The sequence below is a fragment of the Arctopsyche grandis genome, chromosome 3 (assembly GCF_051622035.1).
Source record: "Arctopsyche grandis isolate Sample6627 chromosome 3, ASM5162203v2, whole genome shotgun sequence".
Taxonomy (NCBI): Eukaryota; Metazoa; Arthropoda; class Insecta; order Trichoptera; family Hydropsychidae; genus Arctopsyche; species Arctopsyche grandis.
The window spans coordinates 37,636,899-37,656,680 of record NC_135357.1 but is presented as its reverse complement, the minus strand read 5'-3'; the positions used below and the strand labels follow the sequence as shown (position 1 = coordinate 37,656,680).

At 45.6% G+C, this 19,782-nt stretch overlaps 5 protein-coding genes across 5 annotated transcripts; 4 read left to right on the top strand and 1 right to left on the bottom strand.

Annotated features, from left to right (window-relative positions):
• The first annotated feature begins 2,205 nt into the window (after positions 1 to 2,205).
• LOC143909419 (histone H4) lies at positions 2,206 to 2,536 on the top strand. The gene has a single exon (XM_077427402.1). It carries the CDS (start codon positions 2,206 to 2,208, stop codon positions 2,515 to 2,517), a length of 312 nt encoding a protein of 103 aa, XP_077283528.1. The 3' UTR covers positions 2,518 to 2,536.
• A 2,445-nt stretch (positions 2,537 to 4,981) lies between these two features.
• LOC143909261 (histone H1-like) lies at positions 4,982 to 5,644 on the top strand. The gene has a single exon (XM_077427169.1). It carries the CDS (start codon positions 4,982 to 4,984, stop codon positions 5,642 to 5,644), a length of 663 nt encoding a protein of 220 aa, XP_077283295.1.
• Positions 5,645 to 6,577: 933 nt separating this feature from the next.
• On the bottom strand, positions 6,578 to 6,960 carry LOC143909482 (histone H2B-like). The gene has a single exon (XM_077427480.1). It carries the CDS (start codon positions 6,958 to 6,960, stop codon positions 6,580 to 6,582), a length of 381 nt encoding a protein of 126 aa, XP_077283606.1. The 3' UTR covers positions 6,578 to 6,579.
• Positions 6,961 to 7,445: 485 nt separating this feature from the next.
• LOC143909260 (E3 SUMO-protein ligase ZBED1-like) lies at positions 7,446 to 9,380 on the top strand. Its single transcript, XM_077427168.1, has 3 exons — positions 7,446 to 8,655; positions 8,710 to 9,276; positions 9,376 to 9,380. Exons 1-3 carry the CDS (start codon positions 7,446 to 7,448, stop codon positions 9,378 to 9,380), a joined length of 1,782 nt encoding a protein of 593 aa, XP_077283294.1.
• Positions 9,381 to 14,873: 5,493 nt separating this feature from the next.
• On the top strand, positions 14,874 to 15,266 carry LOC143909047 (histone H2A-like). The gene has a single exon (XM_077426936.1). The coding sequence runs from the start codon at positions 14,887 to 14,889 to the stop codon at positions 15,259 to 15,261; it is 375 nt and encodes a 124-aa protein (XP_077283062.1). The 5' UTR covers positions 14,874 to 14,886; the 3' UTR covers positions 15,262 to 15,266.
• Positions 15,267 to 19,782: the final 4,516 nt, after the last annotated feature.

The window sequence follows — 19,782 nt, the reverse complement described above, 5'->3', positions numbered from 1 at the left end:
TTTGAATATCTATTGCTGATAAAACCGCGAAAAAGGGCAAAGTCTCAAAACTATCGGAAGAATGTAGGATATAATTATCTATGTAAATAGCTAAAATTATATAAATAAATAATATACATATCTTGTCAAACCAATGAGCGAAGTGAAATATATAAGAGGTTTGTAAAAACAAAATTTATATATGTTTGTAAATAATAAATCAATAAGTTGAAAACGTTGAGAAACACTGATATTGACAACGTGTTTGAAAACTAGTGAAATCCCGATTGATTTTTATTATATCTTATAATTATAATTTTGATTAATCATGAATAAAGTGTAATAAATATTACTATTCCCTGTCGCAAGTTTCTTTTAAGAAAATCATCGTATGCATTTATTGGGAAAATTGGTGATAATGAGAGACTGCCACCGAAAGTATAAATACGGGCGTTTTAGTGTCGAGACTCGCCGCCAAAAAGGCCCCTGGCCCTGACGGAATCTCCAACAAAGCTCTAAAAGAACTCCCTCAAAAAGCCATCGCTGCACTCACAGCTATACTAAATGCCACCAACAGAATCTGCTATTTTCCGAGTCAATGGAAACTCGCTAATGTCATTCTCATCAGAAAACCCTACTCGAACCCCTCCCTCGCAACAAGTTACCGACCAATCAGCTTGCTATCCTCACTGAGTAAGATCCTGGAACGGATCCTAATCTCAAATCTCAACAGCGAAATCGCAAAAATTGACCTTCTTCCCAAAACACAATTTGGTTTTAGACCCCAACATTCTGCCGTTCACCAGATTCACAGAGTTGTTAAAACCGTTATAGACGGCTTCGACCACAACATGTCTACTGGAGCAATCTTCCTAGACATTTCCAAAGCTTTCGATAAAGTCTGGCACTCTGGCCTCCTTTACAAAATGATTGCTGCCAACATCACCCCCCACTCAATACGATCCATCGCATCCTTCCTAAGAGAAAGGAGATTTCAGGTCAAACTCAAGGACCGCATTTCAACTCAGCGAGGCATCTCCGCTGGCGTACCCCAAGGCTCCATCCTCGGCCCCACGCTATTCAACCTTTACACACACGACATACCCACTCCTACACATAGGTACACAAACATCGCACAGTACGCCGATGACACGGCCATCTTAGCGAGCTCCGTCGGCCCCAAGGGAGTCTCACTCGCCCTCCAGAAGTACTCGGACCAACTGGTAGCGTGGTACGATAAATGGCTGATGAAAATCAACCCGGATAAAAGTCAGGCAATATTCTTCTCCAGACGCAAAAAACGGTGCAAACCAGCCAAGCCAGTCATTATAAACGACCAACCAGTCAACTGGACCACGTCTACCCGCTACCTGGGGGTAATAATCGACCGCAAATTAACCTGGAGACCCCACATCACTAACGCGGTGCGCAGAGCTAGGGCAGTTGCGTCAAAGCTTTACCCACTATGCAAACCCAACAGCAAGCTCTCGCTTAAAAACAAGTGCTTGCTGTTTAAATCTATCATCCGCCCACAAATCACGTACGCGAGCCCCGTGTGGGCTCACACTACCATCTCCAACACATCCATACTCAAACTACAGACAGCTCAAAACAAATTCTTGCGTGCCGCGGGCAACTACGACTGGTACACAAGAAACACTATAATTCACAATGACCTAAACATTGACCACCTTGACAAACACGTACACAAACTTGCCGTGAACTACTTCAAGTCTCTCGGCAAGATAGACAACCCTCTGATAAATTCCCTCAGTGAGACCAAACTCACGATCAATCAAAGGCCCATCGACATCTTGAAGATGGGTATAGGCTAAACTAGGATAGATAGAATTAATCTGTAAATATATATTATGACAACAGTAACCATAAGTTAAGTTAACCAAACCACTAACATAATACTATAGCCTCTAATAATAAAACTAACCATACTAACCGTAACAGTATCCCATAGTTAATGCACTAACCTATGCTTAGTGTTCTAGCCATTCAAAACAGCAATGCGAGCAGCCGCCAGCCCGCACCACAACATCACCGCGAATCGGATCCCATATAATTCGCTAGATCGATAGGCATGGAGTAAACTCCATGGAACTATCTATAAAAATATTACCCACTACTCGAGACTCATTCGCTCGCCGGAGTTCGTCCTGTTCGGACGTCTGTCTAGCTCTCACTCTCGTTCCACCAACACTTCACAGATTCAGGATGACCGGTCGCGGAAAGGGAGGAAAGGGATTGGGAAAAGGGGGCGCTAAGCGTCACAGGAAGGTGTTGCGAGACAACATCCAGGGCATCACCAAACCTGCCATCAGACGTCTCGCTCGTCGTGGAGGAGTCAAGCGTATCTCGGGTCTGATCTACGAGGAGACCAGAGGCGTCCTCAAGGTGTTCCTGGAAAACGTGATCAGGGATGCCGTCACCTACACCGAGCACGCCAAGCGCAAGACCGTCACTGCCATGGACGTGGTCTACGCCCTCAAGAGACAAGGACGCACCCTCTACGGATTCGGCGGTTAAACAAACAAATCAATTGACATCGACAACAACAACGGCCCTTTTCAGGGCCACCAAACCATTTACAAAGTTTTCGGTTCTAGACTTTCATCTGAGCTACACATATGATATTTACATTACAGATTACGCTTAATAAAATTTATCAAGCTACTACCTTGCGTACATTTACCCTATAAGGCTTATAGTATAACCGATATATCGGTAAATACATTTATTTCATTAGGATTATGATGGCCTTGTCTGTGAATGAACAACTCATTTTAGCATATTTTTTCGTTGTGTATGTGTTTATACGTCCTTCGCATCTATTTATATTCTAAAATTGTCCTGATACTTGGCGAATTATGCGATGAAGTTTCGTGTACTTAAGTTATGTCATATGAAAGGATCGAAGAATTTCGACAAAATGACAAACCCTGCATCATACATACATACATACATGTGTTTGTAGGTGGGTTGAGAAATGAACAGATAATATAAACGTTGAATTTTTCTTATTTTCCTGGATTTAAATCCCCCATTGAACGAATATTTACATTAGTAAATAGCATGTTGGCCAATTAAAGACATTTATTAACCCTTTGTGTGTCGAGTTATTTTCTGTTGAAAGCCCGCCACGCTAAAAATTTCGCCAACATTTACAACTAGAATTATTTAGAAATCCAACAGAAAGCAGGTATAAAAATTGTAGCTAATCCACAAACAAAACCCTAGATATCTACCTTAGATACGTACCGTTGAAGATTTCGAGTTTTGTAAAGATTTGGTTAGAATCCAATATATCAACAATATAAAATAAACAAAAAAAGTCTATTAATGAATGTATTTTTCCAAAACTAGTTCCATCCTCATTGTTTTTAAAATGAAATGCTCACAATCTAAATATCAAGCCACAATCTAAAGTACTCAACAGATAAGGCTTTCCACCGGGAAATTCTGCTATGGTTATAAATTCAGAAATTCCAGTGTAAAACTGTCTTTATAAACATTGGCATGGATTACACGACCTGTGTTCAATGCATTTTTTTTCAATGCTTAACGGATAGTATTCTTATTTATTTTATATATAAAAATAGAAAATACAACGTTTATTAGCATTTTTCCGGCTATATTGCAAAATAAAATTGATCCACGTATGTATGTAGAGTACAAATTGAGATGTAACCCAATATAACTAACTATATTGGATGTTTTCCGCAATCTCATATCATTTATTAAATGGTATAGCAGTGATTTAGGATTTCCAAGTTCAAAATTAAATAACACAGAAATTCATTACAAAGCATGTTTTTGATAATTATGGAAGGACACGGATTAATTTTAAACATTTAAAATCTGCACGCCATTTGAATCATCCTGTTTTAAAGTAAAAGTAAGGTCAAATCGATGTCATTAATCGGAAATTTTTTTTTAAGAATCTTTCGAATTTTCAATAATAATATTTTGGTTTATAATTTATATATATAAGCACTAAGAATTAATAAATGATATTTTTAGATAAAGGAAAAGATTGAAGGCGTCAATTGATAATAAAGATTATAGATCGTTCTGTGTATTACGATTGTTTGTTTCAATATCATCTAATTCATTTATTAACATACTAATGTATTAAAGATGACTTTAATATTGTTATTAAAATGTTTAAGAATAATATTCGACATTGATTACAGATGTAAACTATTAAAATACATTAATATTTCATTTTTAACGACGCTCCACGTGATGGTGCGGACTCATTTTTAAATTGAATTTGTCATTGCTCGTGTGCTAACGTGAATTATATAAAGAATTTTAGTATTTTAAGGCGATATAATCATAATTTACAATTGATGTTTTAAATACATCGATTAATTTAAATACTTTTTTAGAAAATTGGCAATTTTGGGACTAAGCGAAGCAGAAATGATAATTTGTATTGTCGAGTATCGAAGACTGAAGTGACTGTTCTGTGTGTTACGATTGGTGGTTTCAATTTCATCTCATTACTTTATTACGTTAATTATACACTTGAAATAGCTTTTGGACATTTATCTAAATATTTAAGAACGATATTAGACAGTAAAAACAGTTGTAAACATTTAAATTGTGTATTTATTCCACATTTAATGACACTCCGCGTGACGATGCGGATGCATTCTGAAATTGAATCAGTCATTGATTTCAAGCTGATGCGAATTGAACAACAGATTTTAGCTTTTTACGAAGATAAAACCCTTATAAACGATTGCCGTTTTCAACGCAACGATTAAATTGCGCAGTTTTTTAAGAAAACCTAGATTTTGGGACAAGGCGAAGCAGAAATGAGAACGATTTGATGAAGAATCTGAACAGGGCGAACGCGTAAGTTCGGCGAGCTCCGTCGAGCGCTCAATGCCCCGATCGTGCAACGATGAAATTCGCTCGCGTCTCGACTCGAAACGCTCGTTCTCAAACTCTCTCTTCAATCCTCAAACTGGGAAGAACTAATATGGCAGACACCGCATCTCCAGTCGCAGCCTCTCCTCTACCGACGACTCCGGCCAAGAAGTCCAAAGTCGCAGCCGTCAAGAAGCCTCAGAAGAAGCCCACTCATCCCAAGACCTCGGAAATGGTCAACAACGCTATCTCGGATCTCAAGGAAAGGGGTGGATCCTCACTCCAGGCCATCAAGAAGTTCATTTCGGCCAACTACAAGGTGGACGCCGACAAACTGGCTCCTTTCATCAGAAAGTACCTGAAGGGCGCGGTCGACTCTGGCACTCTGGTTCGCACCAAAGGCAAAGGCGCTGCTGGAAGTTTCAAACTGGAGGCCAAAGCGAAGGGCGCCCCCGCCGCTAAGAAGACCAAAGCCGCCCCCAAGAAAGTCGCAGCCGCCGCTAAGAGCCCCGCCAAGGCAGCCGGACGCGTGCAGAAGCGCAAACCCGCCGCAGCTAAGAAAACTACAGCCGCTGCAGTCAAGCCCAAGAAAGCCGCTGCCAAGAAAACGACTGCCGCCGCTTCTCCGGCTAAGAAGGCCGCCAAGTCTAAAACCCCCACTAAGGCCAAGACCACCACGAAGCCCCCGACAAAGAAGCCCAAAGCGCCCAAACCCAAGAAGGCCGGAGTCGCCGCCAAGAGCAAGGCCATCAAGAGGACGGCCGCTAAGAAGTAATCTCGCAGCATTACGACGACCATCGCCTATTGACGTAAAACTCAATTTAAAAAGCCCTTTTCAGGGCTACCAAACTCTTTTACATAAAGTTGGTTAATATTTTGACATCATCAAAAAGCAACGTTTTTTTGGAATTTGTCCGTGGTATATGTGCATATGCATTCACGGGGGAGTTTGTTTCATTTTCCATTTTAACACCAATAAAAAGGATTCAAATATGTTATGTGCGACGTAGCACGTTTGACGTTAACAGTCTTTATTAGTAGCAGTATTACAATAATTTAGGTGTAACTTCTTGAATGTGGAATCGCGAATTTTATTCATTTCAATTTCATGTTTACCTAGTACCAAGCCGATGACACGTACAGAAAAGGAATTGATGTTTCGCAGGAGACCCTTGAAATTGAAGTAAAAGGTGTTCGATGAAATGCGAAGTGCTTTTAAGTAATAGCTAAAATAATTGTGGTGATTTATGATCGTGTTGATCACAATATATAAATTAGGTGGCAAACTGCAAAAAAGAATCATTGTACACTTAAAATAAGTGAAGCTAAAAGGAGGTATGTAAAAAAAGGTAACAGCACAGGGGATGCAAAAAAGGTAGAATTATGAGAAGCGGTCATAAAACTACTTGAAGAATGATTGAAAACGTAAAAGTTTGTAAAAAAACGCATTAGGACTGAGTAGGCATTGATATTTGAAAATAGCAGGTACGAAAAAATATAGCACAACAAAAAAAGTAGGTAGTCGGGACTGCTAATCGCTAGTTGTTAAGCCATTAGAATAAAAGGATGATTACACCACAAAGTGCAGTAAAAAATTACCAATATGCAAATGATGAAACTGTTCATTTTAAACCAAATTTTTATTTGTAAAGAGCATTGGTGGCCCTGAAAAGGGCCTTTTGATTTTCTTCAACGTTAGAACGTTGGCGTCTACTTGGAGCTGGTGTACTTGGTGACGGCTTTGGTGCCTTCAGAGACGGCGTGCTTGGCCAACTCTCCTGGAAGCAGGAGACGGACTGCGGTCTGAATTTCCCGAGAAGTGATGGTGGAGCGCTTGTTGTAGTGGGCGAGACGAGAAGCCTCGGCTGCGATGCGTTCGAAGATGTCGTTGACGAAGCTGTTCATGATGCTCATCGCCTTCGACGAGATGCCGGTGTCGGGGTGCACCTGCTTCAACACCTTGTAGATGTAGATGGCGTAACTCTCCTTCCTCCTGCGCTTGTTCTTCTTCTTTCCATCCCCCTTGGAGATATTCTTCTGGGCTTTGCCTCCAGATTTCTTCGCGGCTTTTCCACTCCCCTTGGGTGGCATCGTGTATCGCAGTGATCCAAAGGGACGCTATCGATACGAGAGAACGCTTCAGAATTAGGCTTGTGTAGTTCGCGAACGAACTAGGTCGTAAGAGCGCTCCCACAGGTGAACTAGTCGAACTAGTTCCCTCACTCCTCGTTCCTTAGTTCACTAGTTCGTGACCGAATGAGCGAGAGTGGGACGGCACAACACTTACTGCCGCTCGCTCACTGCACATGCGCTCGTTCACTCTTACGATCTAGTTCGTTCGCGAACTACACAAGACAGTTCGTTCGCGAACTACACAAGAATTTCATTAGTTTGTGACCGAATGAACGAGAGTGACGTTAACCGAACGTTAAACAAATTTTAAAATAATAAGACTCTGTCGTTATCAGGTAGCTTATGCTTCTAATGTATAATAACAATTTATTCATTTCTTTAATATACTTTAAAAATAGTTTACGTATAGGGTTAATGTGTTTTGTTATAGGCTATTTGTTACGATGTCATCAAAAAGAAAACATAGCCCCTTGTGGACTCATTTTACAGAAGACATTGATAATAAAAAAGCGAAATGTAACCATTGTTCAACAATAATAAGTATTGCGGGCGGATCTAATGGTAATTTAACCCGACATATGAAAACAAAACACCTTTTGATCCCATTAACTGCTGAAAGACAAACACCGATATTACCTAGTTTAAACTCACTTCAATCAAGTCAAAGCACATGTGAATCAGAGAATATAATTTCAGCATCATCAAATATAGTAGACTCCCAACAATCGATGACCCAATACATTCGTAGACCACCGCCAGTTCGAAAGATTGAGCAAATTGATAAACAACTTGTCAAGATGGTAGCTAAAGGGCATCACGCCTTAAGAATCGTAGAAGAAACAGAATTTCGTAAGCTTATTGAATTAGTTTCTCAATGCCCAGGCTATAAACTACCATCAAGAAAAACGTTATCGGAAAATTTAATGTCAAGAATTCACAATGACGTCATGGCTGAAGCAAAAATAAAGGTACAAGCAGCACCAGCGTTGTCTCTTAGTACTGATGGTTGGACGTCTAGAAATAACGACAGCTATATAGCTATTGTAGCTCATTTTATAAATGAAGAGACTAAACTTCACTCAGTATTACTTGGTTGTATCAATTATAAAGAGCGACATACTAGTCAAAACTTGTGCGACTTTATGAAAGTTGTTATGGCAGAGTGGAACATTTCACACAAAGTTGCCGCCATTGTTAGCGATAATGCAGCAAATATCTTATCTGCTGTTAGACTTGGTGATTGGCGGTCCATCTCATGTTTCGCTCACTCTCTAAATCTTGTTGTACAAGAAGCTACGAAAAAGATATGTGACGTTTTGGGAAGAGTTAAAAATATTGTCGAGTTTTTTAATCGTAGCACACAAGGAAAACATAAATTGGCTGCTACGCAGCAGCAAATGAATTTGCCTGTTCTTAAGCTCAAGCAGGATGTACAAACCCGCTGGAATTCCACTTTTGACATGCTCAAGCGAATAGTACAGGTAAAGGATGCAGTGATTGCTACCGTTGCACTTCTACGCCCTGATTTAACTTTAAATGAAGGGGACTGGGAAGTAATAGAGGAAGTTTTACCGTTACTCAGTCCATTCTACGAGATTACCGTAGAAATAAGTGCCGAGAAAAACGTCACTTTATCTAAAATAATAATTTTATGTAATTTACTAAAAAATTTTTTACAAAGACATGTTTCTTACAATACAAAAATAGTTGATGTGCAGTCTCTGCTAAAGAAAGGCATGGAAGATCGTTTCAAAGATATAGAGAAGAATATGTTATACGCAGAGTGTACGATTTTGGATCCTCGATTTAAGACGAGGGGATTCAAAAATCAAAGAGCCTGTGAAATGGTAGTACAAGCCCTTAGAAATAAAATCGGCCAAGTACAATTAGTTCAAGGGGATACTCCAGAGGCTGTTCCTACTTCCAGCGACGCATCAACATCTATACCTAGTAATAAAAATAGCTGCATATGGGATGAATACGACCAAGAGATACAAAAAATTACTAGGCCAGATAACCAGCTTGCTGCTGGCATTCGCGAATTAGATAAATACCTAAATGAAGAGTATCTAAATCGTAAAGAAGATCCGCTTCAATGGTGGCATGAACGTCGTTTGATATACCCTCACGTTTACGCGTATGTTTTGAAAAGATTTTGTGTCGTAGCAACATCTGTGCCCTGCGAACGCGTTTTTTCAGCGACGGGTCAAGTCCTTAATGAACGTAGAACACTACTGTCATCGAATAAAGTGTCCAAATTGATATTTTTACACAGTAATATGTAATATTTTTTTTCCATTTTATTTTTTTTTATACATACGATCTCACTCAAACAAGTCATTATGTTTAATTGTTAGGTAACAACTTTATAAGTGTAAGTGATATTTTTTATAAGAACTAACCAGTACCTAATAGTTATATAATTGTTGATTATTTCTAAAAAAATATAAAAAATTTGATTATTTTTGTTGTAACGTGGGGTGAAGTGGGTGGCTTTGACTGAACAGGGAAAGACCAGCAGAGATGGGAGTCTAAAGGAAACGACAGTTCTCAGAGAAAGCTGTGGTCCGACTCGACTTCCGAAGGAAAGGGCGCTTCTTTTATAGCTGAGAAAGTAGCGGTACTTTCTCCCACTCCCCAGCATCCGAGGGCGGGGGTAGTTTCCCCCCACTCCTTCGGCTGCGGGGGCGTACGTTACACTGCCCTCTCCTTCAGGATCGGTCGTCTCGAGCGATTTATTAATGTACAAAAGCATATACAAACAAATACAAGCAAATACAATAAATAAACAAATACAAGGAAATACAATACGGGGTTTTAATTTTAGATCGGATCCGGTGTTGCGAGGTATCGCGCTAATCTGTTGACGTGTACCACCAGATACCGGGAGTTCCCTGTTTCCCGGCGGATCCGATAGACAACGTCGCTGATCCTCTTAATAATCCGGAACGGACCTTCCCAAGGGGATTGGAGTTTAAGGGTGCGACCGGGCTTCTTGGCTGGGTTGTGCAACCAAACGCGATCGCCCTCTTCGTATCGTGGTTCCCAGATCCTCCCGTCGTAAGCCGCTTTCATTCTTTTATGCGTCTTCTGGAGGTGTTTCCGAGCGAATTTGTGCGTTTCCGCCATCCCTTCTATGAGATTTTGGACGTATTTGTGGGCTGATTGCTCGGGTATACTGTCCGGGGGTCCGCCGTAGATAAGTTGGGGCGGAAGGCGCATTTCCCTGCCGAACATCATCAGGGCTGGCGACTCTCCTGTCGCGTCGTGTGGGGTTGAGCGGTAAGCCATGAGGAACGGGGACAGCATCGTGTCCCAGTCTCGTTCTGCCTCCTCGTCGTAGTAGGACAGGAATTTCCGGAGGTATCCCAGTAGAGTGCGGTTTAACCTCTCGATCATCCCGTCCGACTGAGGGTGGTAAGGGGTCGTCCGAGTTTTGCAGATGCCCAATTTATCTAGCGTTTCGGCAAAGACTCGGGCTTCAAAATTACGGCCTTGATCGGAGTGCAGTTCTCGAGGTGTGCCCAGTTTGGCGAAGACATGGGTTACTAGGGCTTCCGCTACCGTTTCCGCCTCTTGGTCCGGTAAGGGAATGGCTTCTGGCCACTTTGTGAAGTAATCAGCGGCCACTAGTACGTAACGGTTCCCCCTATTGGTAACCGGTAGCGGTCCCAATATGTCGATCGCCATTCGGTCCATCGGTGCCCCTGACACGTATTGCCGCATGGCCGCCCTGTTCCTCGTATGTGGTCCGTTTTGCGCTGCACACCTGGGGCATTTTTCGCACCATTTTATAACGTCGGGGCGGCATGTTGGCCAGTAGTATCGGCGGCGGACATTCTTTAGCGTTTTATTGACGCCGAAGTGTCCGCCAGTCGGGGAACTGTGCATCTCCCATAGGATTTCATTTGTGTGGCTCTCGGGAATGACCAATTGCAGGATCTGACGCTCGCCGTTTGGGCTTTCCCATCGCCGGAAGAGCTGACCCTGGTCGACAGTTAGTGCGTCCCACTGGGCCCATAGAATCCGAACTTCGGGTTCTTCTGCCGAAACTTCTTCCCACAGTGGTCGTCTCCCGGACTCTTTCCATGCGATGAAGCGTGAGATTGTGGAGTCGGTGGCCTGGGGACTTTGTGGGTTCCCTAGAGTGACGAGTTTGGCTTCGGGTGCTATTTGCTCACTCTCTATTTTCGCGCATTTCGGGCAGTCTGGGTCACATGGACGTCTAGAGAGGGCGTCGGCGTTGCCGTGTTTCTTCCCTGCTCGATGCTGTACGTCCATGTGGTACTGTCCCAGTCGTTGCAACCAGCGGGCCCATTGACCTTCAGGTTTTCTGAAGCTGCGGAGCCACGTCAGTGCGGCGTGATCGGTTCGGAGTGTGAAGGGGCTTCCGTACAGGTAGTGGTGGAAGTGCTCTACTGCGTCGACGATGGCGAGCAGCTCTTTCCGGGTGACGCAGTAGTTCCGTTCCGGTGCCTTCAAGGTGCGACTATAGTACCCGATCACCTTCTCCTCGCCGTCTTGAACTTGGGAGAGCACGGCTCCGATGGCATGTTGACTGGCATCCGCGTCCAGAATATAGATTCCCTCGGGTCGGGGGAATGCCATTGTTTCCGCATTTGTCAGAGCGTTTTTGAGGGCATTGAAGGCATGCTCACAGTCTTGGTCCCACGTGAAGACTGTTTTCTCCTCCGTGAGACGATGCAGTGGTTTCGCCGTTTGCGCAAACCCTTGCACAAACCTCCGGTAATAGGTGCAGAGGCCTAAGAAGCTGCGGAGTTGTGCCTTCGATTTGGGGGTGGGCCACTCTCTCACGGCTTTTGTCTTCTCTGGATCCGTGCAGACGCCGTGGGAGCTGATTTTATGGCCAAGGAAGCAGACCTCATTCCTAAACAGCTGGCACTTCCGCGTATTTATTTTGAGTCCGACCGCAAGTAGGCGTTTGAGGACCGTCTGGATGTGTTCCAAGTGGGCCTCTGGGGTCGGACTATATATGATGATGTCGTCGAGATATACCAAGGTTGATCCGGTCAGGTCGCCGAGAATGTCTTCCATTAGCCGGGAGAATGTGGCAGGCGCGTTGCAGAGGCCGAAAGGCATGACACGGAATTGGAACAGACCAAATTCAGTGGTAAAGGCGGTTTTTGGTCGGTCTTTCTCTTCGACTGGGACTTGCCAAAAACCACTCTGCAGGTCCAACGTCGAGAAAAATTTGGCACCCGCGAGTCTGTCCAGAACGTCGTCCATTCGTGGCATCGGGAACGAATCTTTCGTTGTCACGGCGTTTAACCGACGATAGTCAACGCAGAGGCGCAACTCGCCGGTCTTTTTCGTGACCAATACGATGGGGGAGGCCCAGGGACCGGCTGCTGGTTCGATGATTTGTCTTGTCAGCAAGTCGTTGATGAGGGACCGTACCTCTGTCTTCTTGTGCAGCGGTATTCTGCGATGGGCCTGTTTGATGGGGGCGGCGTCGCCGCTATTTATTCGATGGCTCCCTTTATGGACTTGGCTTAAGTCCCGGTCGCTTTGGGCGAAGGCTTGTCGATGCTGGAGGAGGGAGTTGACGATCGTCGACCGTTTTCCAGGTGGTAGGTCGATGATAGCAGCGTCCAGTTGGCGGGGCAGGTCGTCTTGTCGCTTTCCGTTCAGTTCGTGTCTTTTTATTTCCTGACACGAATGGACTGAACTTACTGGTCGATGGGGCGCAATTTCGTTCCGGAAAGTGACCCTTGTCGTGGTTCCTCCCAGTTCGACGATCGTATTGAGGTGGCGCAGGAGATCCATCCCCATGATGACCTCTGAGGAGAAATCAGTGACGGCAAATTTCCATCTCGCTTGTGTGCCTTTAATTGCCAACGTAGTCTCGGCCCATACGTAGATCGCTACGTGTCGACCGTCTGCGACTCGTATTCTTTCCCTTTTGTCGTTCACCCTTTTTCTATGTTCGCGGGGAATTTTGGCGAACAGTTTGCTGGAGATAACGGAGACGCTTGCCCCGGTATCCAACAGTACCCTACATGGTACTCCTCCGATCTCGCCTTCGGTGTCCAATACGAAAGGTGAGTCGCCGACGCTCCCTAACACTGGGACGGGCTTTTCTTCATTTTCGATGATCAGTCCTGCCCGTGTGGAACTGACCATTATTCTTTTCCCGACTGGGATCGCACCTCTTCCTCGTCGGAGGCGTTCTCGACTGCCCGTACCTTCGGACAGTTCCGCCCGCGACATTGTGGGCTTCCGCAGTTTCGGCAGTTCCTTTGCCCTTGCCAGGGCGGTCTGTTGCCGTTACGGCCCTCCGCTTGCCAGGGAGGTCTGCTGGCGTTTCGAGCTGCGGTATTGAAGTGAGGCTGGTGGTCTTGGGCTGGTCTGTTGGCCGCCCCCCTCCCTTGACTCCTCAGCCGTTTCGCATCCCTCGCGTGTTTTGCGAGCCGTAACAGCTCCTGCAGTGGGGTCTTCGGATCTGCGGTGAAGACGGCAGCGCGGATATCCTCGTCGTGAAACGACAATATGAGGAGTATCTTGTCCAGGACGTCCAACGGGATAGGCTCTGGAAAGGCCTCCATCCTTTTTCGACGGATGTCCGCGAACCGAGCTTCTATGTCGTCGTTGTTGCGGATCGACGGGGAAATTAGGTCACGGAATGCGTCGTACGGGTGTGGCGAAGATTTGAAGCGCTTCACCAGCCTCTCCCTCAGCTCCTCGTACGCTTCGTACGCTTCTTTCGGTACTTCGTCGATGAGGAATATTCTCGCTTGACCTCGTAGAGCGAGAATGAGTGAGTTTGCCGTCGGTTCGCAGCGTAGGGCTCGTGACACGATTTCAAATTCGCGGATGAATCGTTCTACGTCGCCCGTTCCGTCGAAAACAGGAAGCTCGGTCGGTTGCTTGTGGATGGTGCTTCCTAGCATGGGGTCGGTGACAGGTCGTGGAGTAGCGTCGTTTCTGCATACTGATGACGAGGGACTCAGTGTGCTCGCCGGAACCGCTGGGACCCTCGTTGAAGGGCTTGCCGGAATCGCTGGCGTGCGTGTTGTGGTGTCCCTCTCGAGAAGCGCGACGAGTCGCGCCATCTGCTCCTCCAGACGTTCCACACGTGATGGATCGTCCAACTGGTGAGGAGATGCCTGTCTCCTTTTTGGGGGCATCTTTGCGTGGTGTATTCCTTTTGCGGCTCAGGTCAAACACTTCTGACACCAGTGTAACGTGGGGTGAAGTGGGTGGCTTTGACTGAACAGGGAAAGACCAGCAGAGATGGGAGTCTAAAGGAAACGACAGTTCTCAGAGAAAGCTGTGGTCCGACTCGACTTCCGAAGGAAAGGGCGCTTCTTTTATAGCTGAGAAAGTAGCGGTACTTTCTCCCACTCCCCAGCATCCGAGGGCGGGGGTAGTTTCCCCCCACTCCTTCGGCTGCGGGGGCGTACGTTACATTGTTTTCTTTTTTGCGTCATGTGTTATTCTTTCATCGAGCCAAAACGAGCGAACGATCTGCGAGCGAACGAACGAGCGAACGATCACGCGAACGAACGAACGAACGAGCGAACGATCTGCCTTTCACTGATTCGAGCTGGGAGCTGGCGAACTAGAAGAGCGAACTAGTTCGTTTAGGAGCGGCGAACTAAACTGAGCGATCTCAGTTGCGAACTACTATGCCCAAGCCTATTCAGAATGAATTTCAAACTGCTAAAATTTGCTATTGATTACTTCGCCCCTCCGCGTCGACGGCAGATGTGTCTGTATTGCACAAACGCGTGTACGTTGCGGTCGTGTTGATAAATACACGCGGATCCAAATTTTTGTCATTCGCTCGCCGTCTCTCGCACCGTGCGCTAGTCCGCACCGTGCTCGCATTCACTCCGTCGCTACACACAACTCCAACTCGTCATGTCCGGCCGTGGAAAAGGAGGCAAGGTGAAGGGAAAGGCAAAGTCGCGCTCCAGCCGAGCTGGTCTGCAGTTCCCCGTGGGCAGGATCCATCGTCTGCTGAGGAAAGGCAATTACGCGGAGCGCGTGGGAGCCGGAGCCCCCGTCTACTTGGCCGCCGTCATGGAATATTTGGCCGCTGAAGTCCTCGAGTTGGCCGGAAACGCCGCTCGCGACAACAAGAAGACCAGAATCATCCCCCGCCATCTCCAACTGGCCATCCGCAACGACGAGGAGTTGAACAAATTGCTCTCCGGAGTGACCATCGCTCAAGGAGGCGTCCTGCCCAACATCCAAGCTGTCTTGTTGCCCAAGAAAACCGAAAAGAAAGCTTAAACGATAAACAAGTCTTGTCTACATCAAAAACGGCCCTTTTCAGGGCCACCAATATTTTTAAACGTCTGTTCGGTCATGACAATATTTTCGCTACTGCAATTCAAAAATTGTCGTATTTAATTCGAAATGGATGCTGATAAATAAAAATATAAAATTAGTCAATCCAAACGAAAATATACGTATGCATTTATATCATCAATGAATAATAATTTATGAAATGGTGCTTACAAAATGTTTCACTAGTTCGTCGAATACGGGTTTGTTGAATAGCAAGATATCGAACCGCGAAGACACCTAATTTCATGATTATTGGTCGAATGTAAAATTTTTACATTGCCGGATAGATGGCACTTTTGCACTAATAATTTCAAAATTATTTAAATCAAAATATGTAATATCGTTTTTGATGGTGAAGTATTTTTCCATATACATATTTTACATATATCCAGTGGCGGATTAAGCGTTTCGGATGCCACAGGCGCAATGTAATTTACCCACTAATCATTAAGTGACTTTTTTTTTCAATTGTGAATTGTGGGATGTAGATTATAAAAAAACGTGTGTTATTTTGTATTTACAATTATTTATTAAATAATATAAATCTATTTACAAACAAAAAATTATATTGAAGAGTATTCAAAGGTAAGTGGAGTCAGGTCGAGGTACAAGAAAACACGCAGGCAGGTTCCAAGTCTTTATTGCTGCTCGTCCGGTGGAGGTCAGGATCCGAATCCCACCGATCGAGAGCGTACCGTTCTTATATCATAGAGCGCTCAGCGCATACACGTTTATGACACGTCAACAAGTACAGTCATTGGTCAAGGAGTCGGGTGTAGCCATTGGCCACAACGCCCGACTCCACCATTGGTCGGCGTCACCATGACGTCACCGGTCCACGGGGCGTCTCCCTATGCAACGCTACACAACCCCCCTCTTAAGAGAGATCGTCCCGATCGACCCACCAATTTACACCTTAATTTACACATTAATTTACACATTAATTTACACATTAATTTACACATTAATTTACAATTACAAAACAGTTACACATAATTACAGTTGCATGAACTTATTCATCTATACGTCGACTTATTATCTGGTGTTTCTTCCGTTTAAATGCCAACGTGGTCGGTCCATCTCGCACGTGTCACCAACGTCCAACTTCGTCTCGACAGCTTCGTCTTCTTCCATCATGTTGGTTCCAGCATCACAACTGCAAAACCAAACGTTCAACCCAGAACGCGCACCCGTGCTCATGACCCTGAAGAGAGGCTTCGTCCCTGGAAATCTACGCAGTGAACCCCGTCGAGGTACCGCCAACATTTAGCGTCTCTGCTAAATGTGCCTCTGCCGTTGCATTGTTTACGAAACGAAACCCATTTCATTTCGTGGAAGTAGCGACACTAACGCGATGATTCATGCCTTCGTACTGCGAATGCTGTGTAGCTGGTGACGACTCCTTCTGAACGGTCTCTCGCCCTTGAAATATCTCCCCATGTTGAAAACAGTGGACGCAGATCAACAACCATCGATCGCTGCGCTGAATTTCGATGACATCGAGTATTGAATGTAGACATTACGGGAGCGGTGGTGAACTCGTAATCGACGTATCCCATTCTACGTCGCAACAGCTCCTTTTCTGACGACGACATCACCAAAAGTCGTCGTCGACCCGGCTGGCTGCTAGTCTTCGATAAGTTCGACGATCGTAGCCCGGTGCACTGCTTCTGGTTGACCCTGGCTCTCGTTCTCCGGATGACTCCGCTTCTGCTGGTTGCCTTTCCCTGCAACCTTCCGGGGTGGTCCTCTCTCGCCTTCGGCAGCATGACGCAATCCAGTTTTGATAGCGCGTGTGTGGAACGCCATCCTGGCTTCTAGGCGCCAAATGACAACACGCATCAACCCAATTGAATGAGCTGAGAGCTCGTCGCAGTGAGAACTGCGTTTTTCTCGTAGAAGGCGTGAATTGGCATCTCCAGCTCCCGCAAGCAGCATCTCGATCGCCGCTATGCTCGTTTCCGATTCGGCTCCATGTCTTCCGGCGGCGATGAAGACCTCGAATCCGCACCTTTGTGGCTCCTTGTCCCAACCATATAGATCCCACTTCTGACACCAGTGAAGAGTATTCAAAGGTAAGTGGAGTCAGGTCGAGGTACAAGAAAACACGCAGGCAGGTTCCAAGTCTTTATTGCTGCTCGTCCGGTGGAGGTCAGGATCCGAATCCCACCGATCGAGAGCGTACCGTTCTTATATCATAGAGCGCTCAGCGCATACACGTTTATGACACGTCAACAAGTACAGTCATTGGTCAAGGAGTCGGGTGTAGCCATTGGCCACAACGCCCGACTCCACCATTGGTCGGCGTCACCATGACGTCACCGGTCCACGGGGCGTCTCCCTATGCAACGCTACAATATATTATACAATTATATAAACAAATATCTATTTACAAACTTATACAAACAATCAAGAAAAAAAGGAAAACATTTTAAATTGGTACTTTTCGAGCTTTTGATCCCGCAAATTTATCTATATAGTATCACAATCTAATAAATGTGCCACATCACTTTCAATAAACATCATCGATAAAGTATTTAAATTGTTCTGATTTAACGAATTTCGAACGAACTACATATATTTAACTCGTTTTAAAACTGAAAACGAACGTTGTCCACTTGCATTGCTTAAAAGAAGCGTTAGAAATATTCTTAAAATTGTTTTGAAATATTTGGAAACGTTGGAACAATTAATAATTTTTTTTTAAGCCTCCAATTAATATAATAATTTATAATTATCGATAGTGTAACGTGGGGGTGAAGTGGGTGGCTTTGACTGAACAGGGAAAGACCAGCAGAGATGGGAGTCCAAAGGAAACGACAGTTCTCAGAGAAAGCTGTGGTCCGACTCGACTTCCGAAGGAAAGGGCGCTTCTTTTATAGCTGAGAAAGTAGCGGTACTTTCTCCCACTCCCCAGCATCCGAGGGCGGGGGTAGTTTCCCCCCCACTCCTTCGGCTGCGGGGGCGTACGTTACACTGCCCTCTCCTTCAGGATCGGTCGTCTCGAGCGATTTATTAATGTACAAAAGCATATACAAACAAATACAAGGAAATACAATAAATAAACAAATACAAGGAAATACAATACGGGGTTTTAATTTTAGATCGGATCCGGTGTTGCGAGGTATCGCGCTAATCTGTTGACGTGCACCACCAGATACCGGGAGTTCCCTGTTTCCCGGCGGATCCGATAGACCACGTCGCTGATCCTCTTAATAATCCGGAACGGACCTTCCCAAGGGGGCTGGAGTTTAAGGGTGCGACCGGGCTTCTTGGCTGGGTTGTGCAACCAAACGCGATCGCCCTCTTCGTATCGTGGTTCCCAGATCCTCCCGTCGTAAGCCGCTTTCATTCTTTTATGCGTCTTCTGGAGGTGTTTCCGAGCGAATTTGTGCGTTTCCGCCATCCCTTCTATGAGATTTTGGACGTATTTGTGGGCTGATTGCTCGGGTATACTGTCCGGGGGTCCGCCGTAAATAAGTTGGGGCGGAAGGCGCATTTCCCTGCCGAACATCATCAGGGCTGGCGACTCTCCTGTCGCGTCGTGTGGGGTTGAGCGGTAAGCCATGAGGAACGGGGACAGCATCGTGTCCCAGTCTCGTTCTGCCTCCTCGTCGTAGTAGGACAGGAATTTCCGGAGGTATCCAAGTAGAGTGCGGTTTAACCTCTCGATCATCCCGTCCGACTGAGGGTGGTAAGGGGTCGTCCGAGTTTTGCAGATGCCCAATTTATCCAGCGTTTCGGCAAAGACTCGGGCTTCAAAATTACGGCCTTGATCGGAGTGCAGTTCTCGAGGTGTGCCCAGTTTGGCGAAGACATGGGTTACTAGGGCTTCCGCTACCGTTTCCGCCTCTTGGTCCGGTAAGGGAATGGCTTCTGGCCACTTTGTGAAGTAATCAGCGGCCACTAGCACGTAACGGTTCCCCCTATTGGTAACCGGTAGTGGTCCCAATATGTCGATCGCCATTCGGTCCATTGGTGCCCCTGACACGTATTGCCGCATGGCCGCCCTGTTCCTCGTATGTGGTCCGTTTTGCGCTGCACACCTGGGGCATTTTTCGCACCATTTTATAACGTCGGGGCGGCATGTTGGCCAGTAGTATCGGCGGCGGACATTCTTTAGCGTTTTATTGACGCCGAAGTGTCCGCCAGTCGGGGAACTGTGCATCTCCCATAGGATTTCATTTGTGTGGCTCTCGGGAATGACCAATTGCAGGATCTGACGCTCGCCGTTTGGGCTTTCCCATCGCCGGAAGAGCTGACCCTGGTCGACAGTTAGTGCGTCCCACTGGGCCCATAGAATCCGAACTTCGGGTTCTTCTGCCGAAACTTCTTCCCACAGTGGTCGTCTCCCGGACTCTTTCCAGGCGATGAAGCGTGAGATTGTGGAGTCGGTGGCCTGGGGACTTTGTGGGTTCCCTAGAGTGACGAGTTTAGCTTCGGGTGCTATTTGCTCACTCTCTA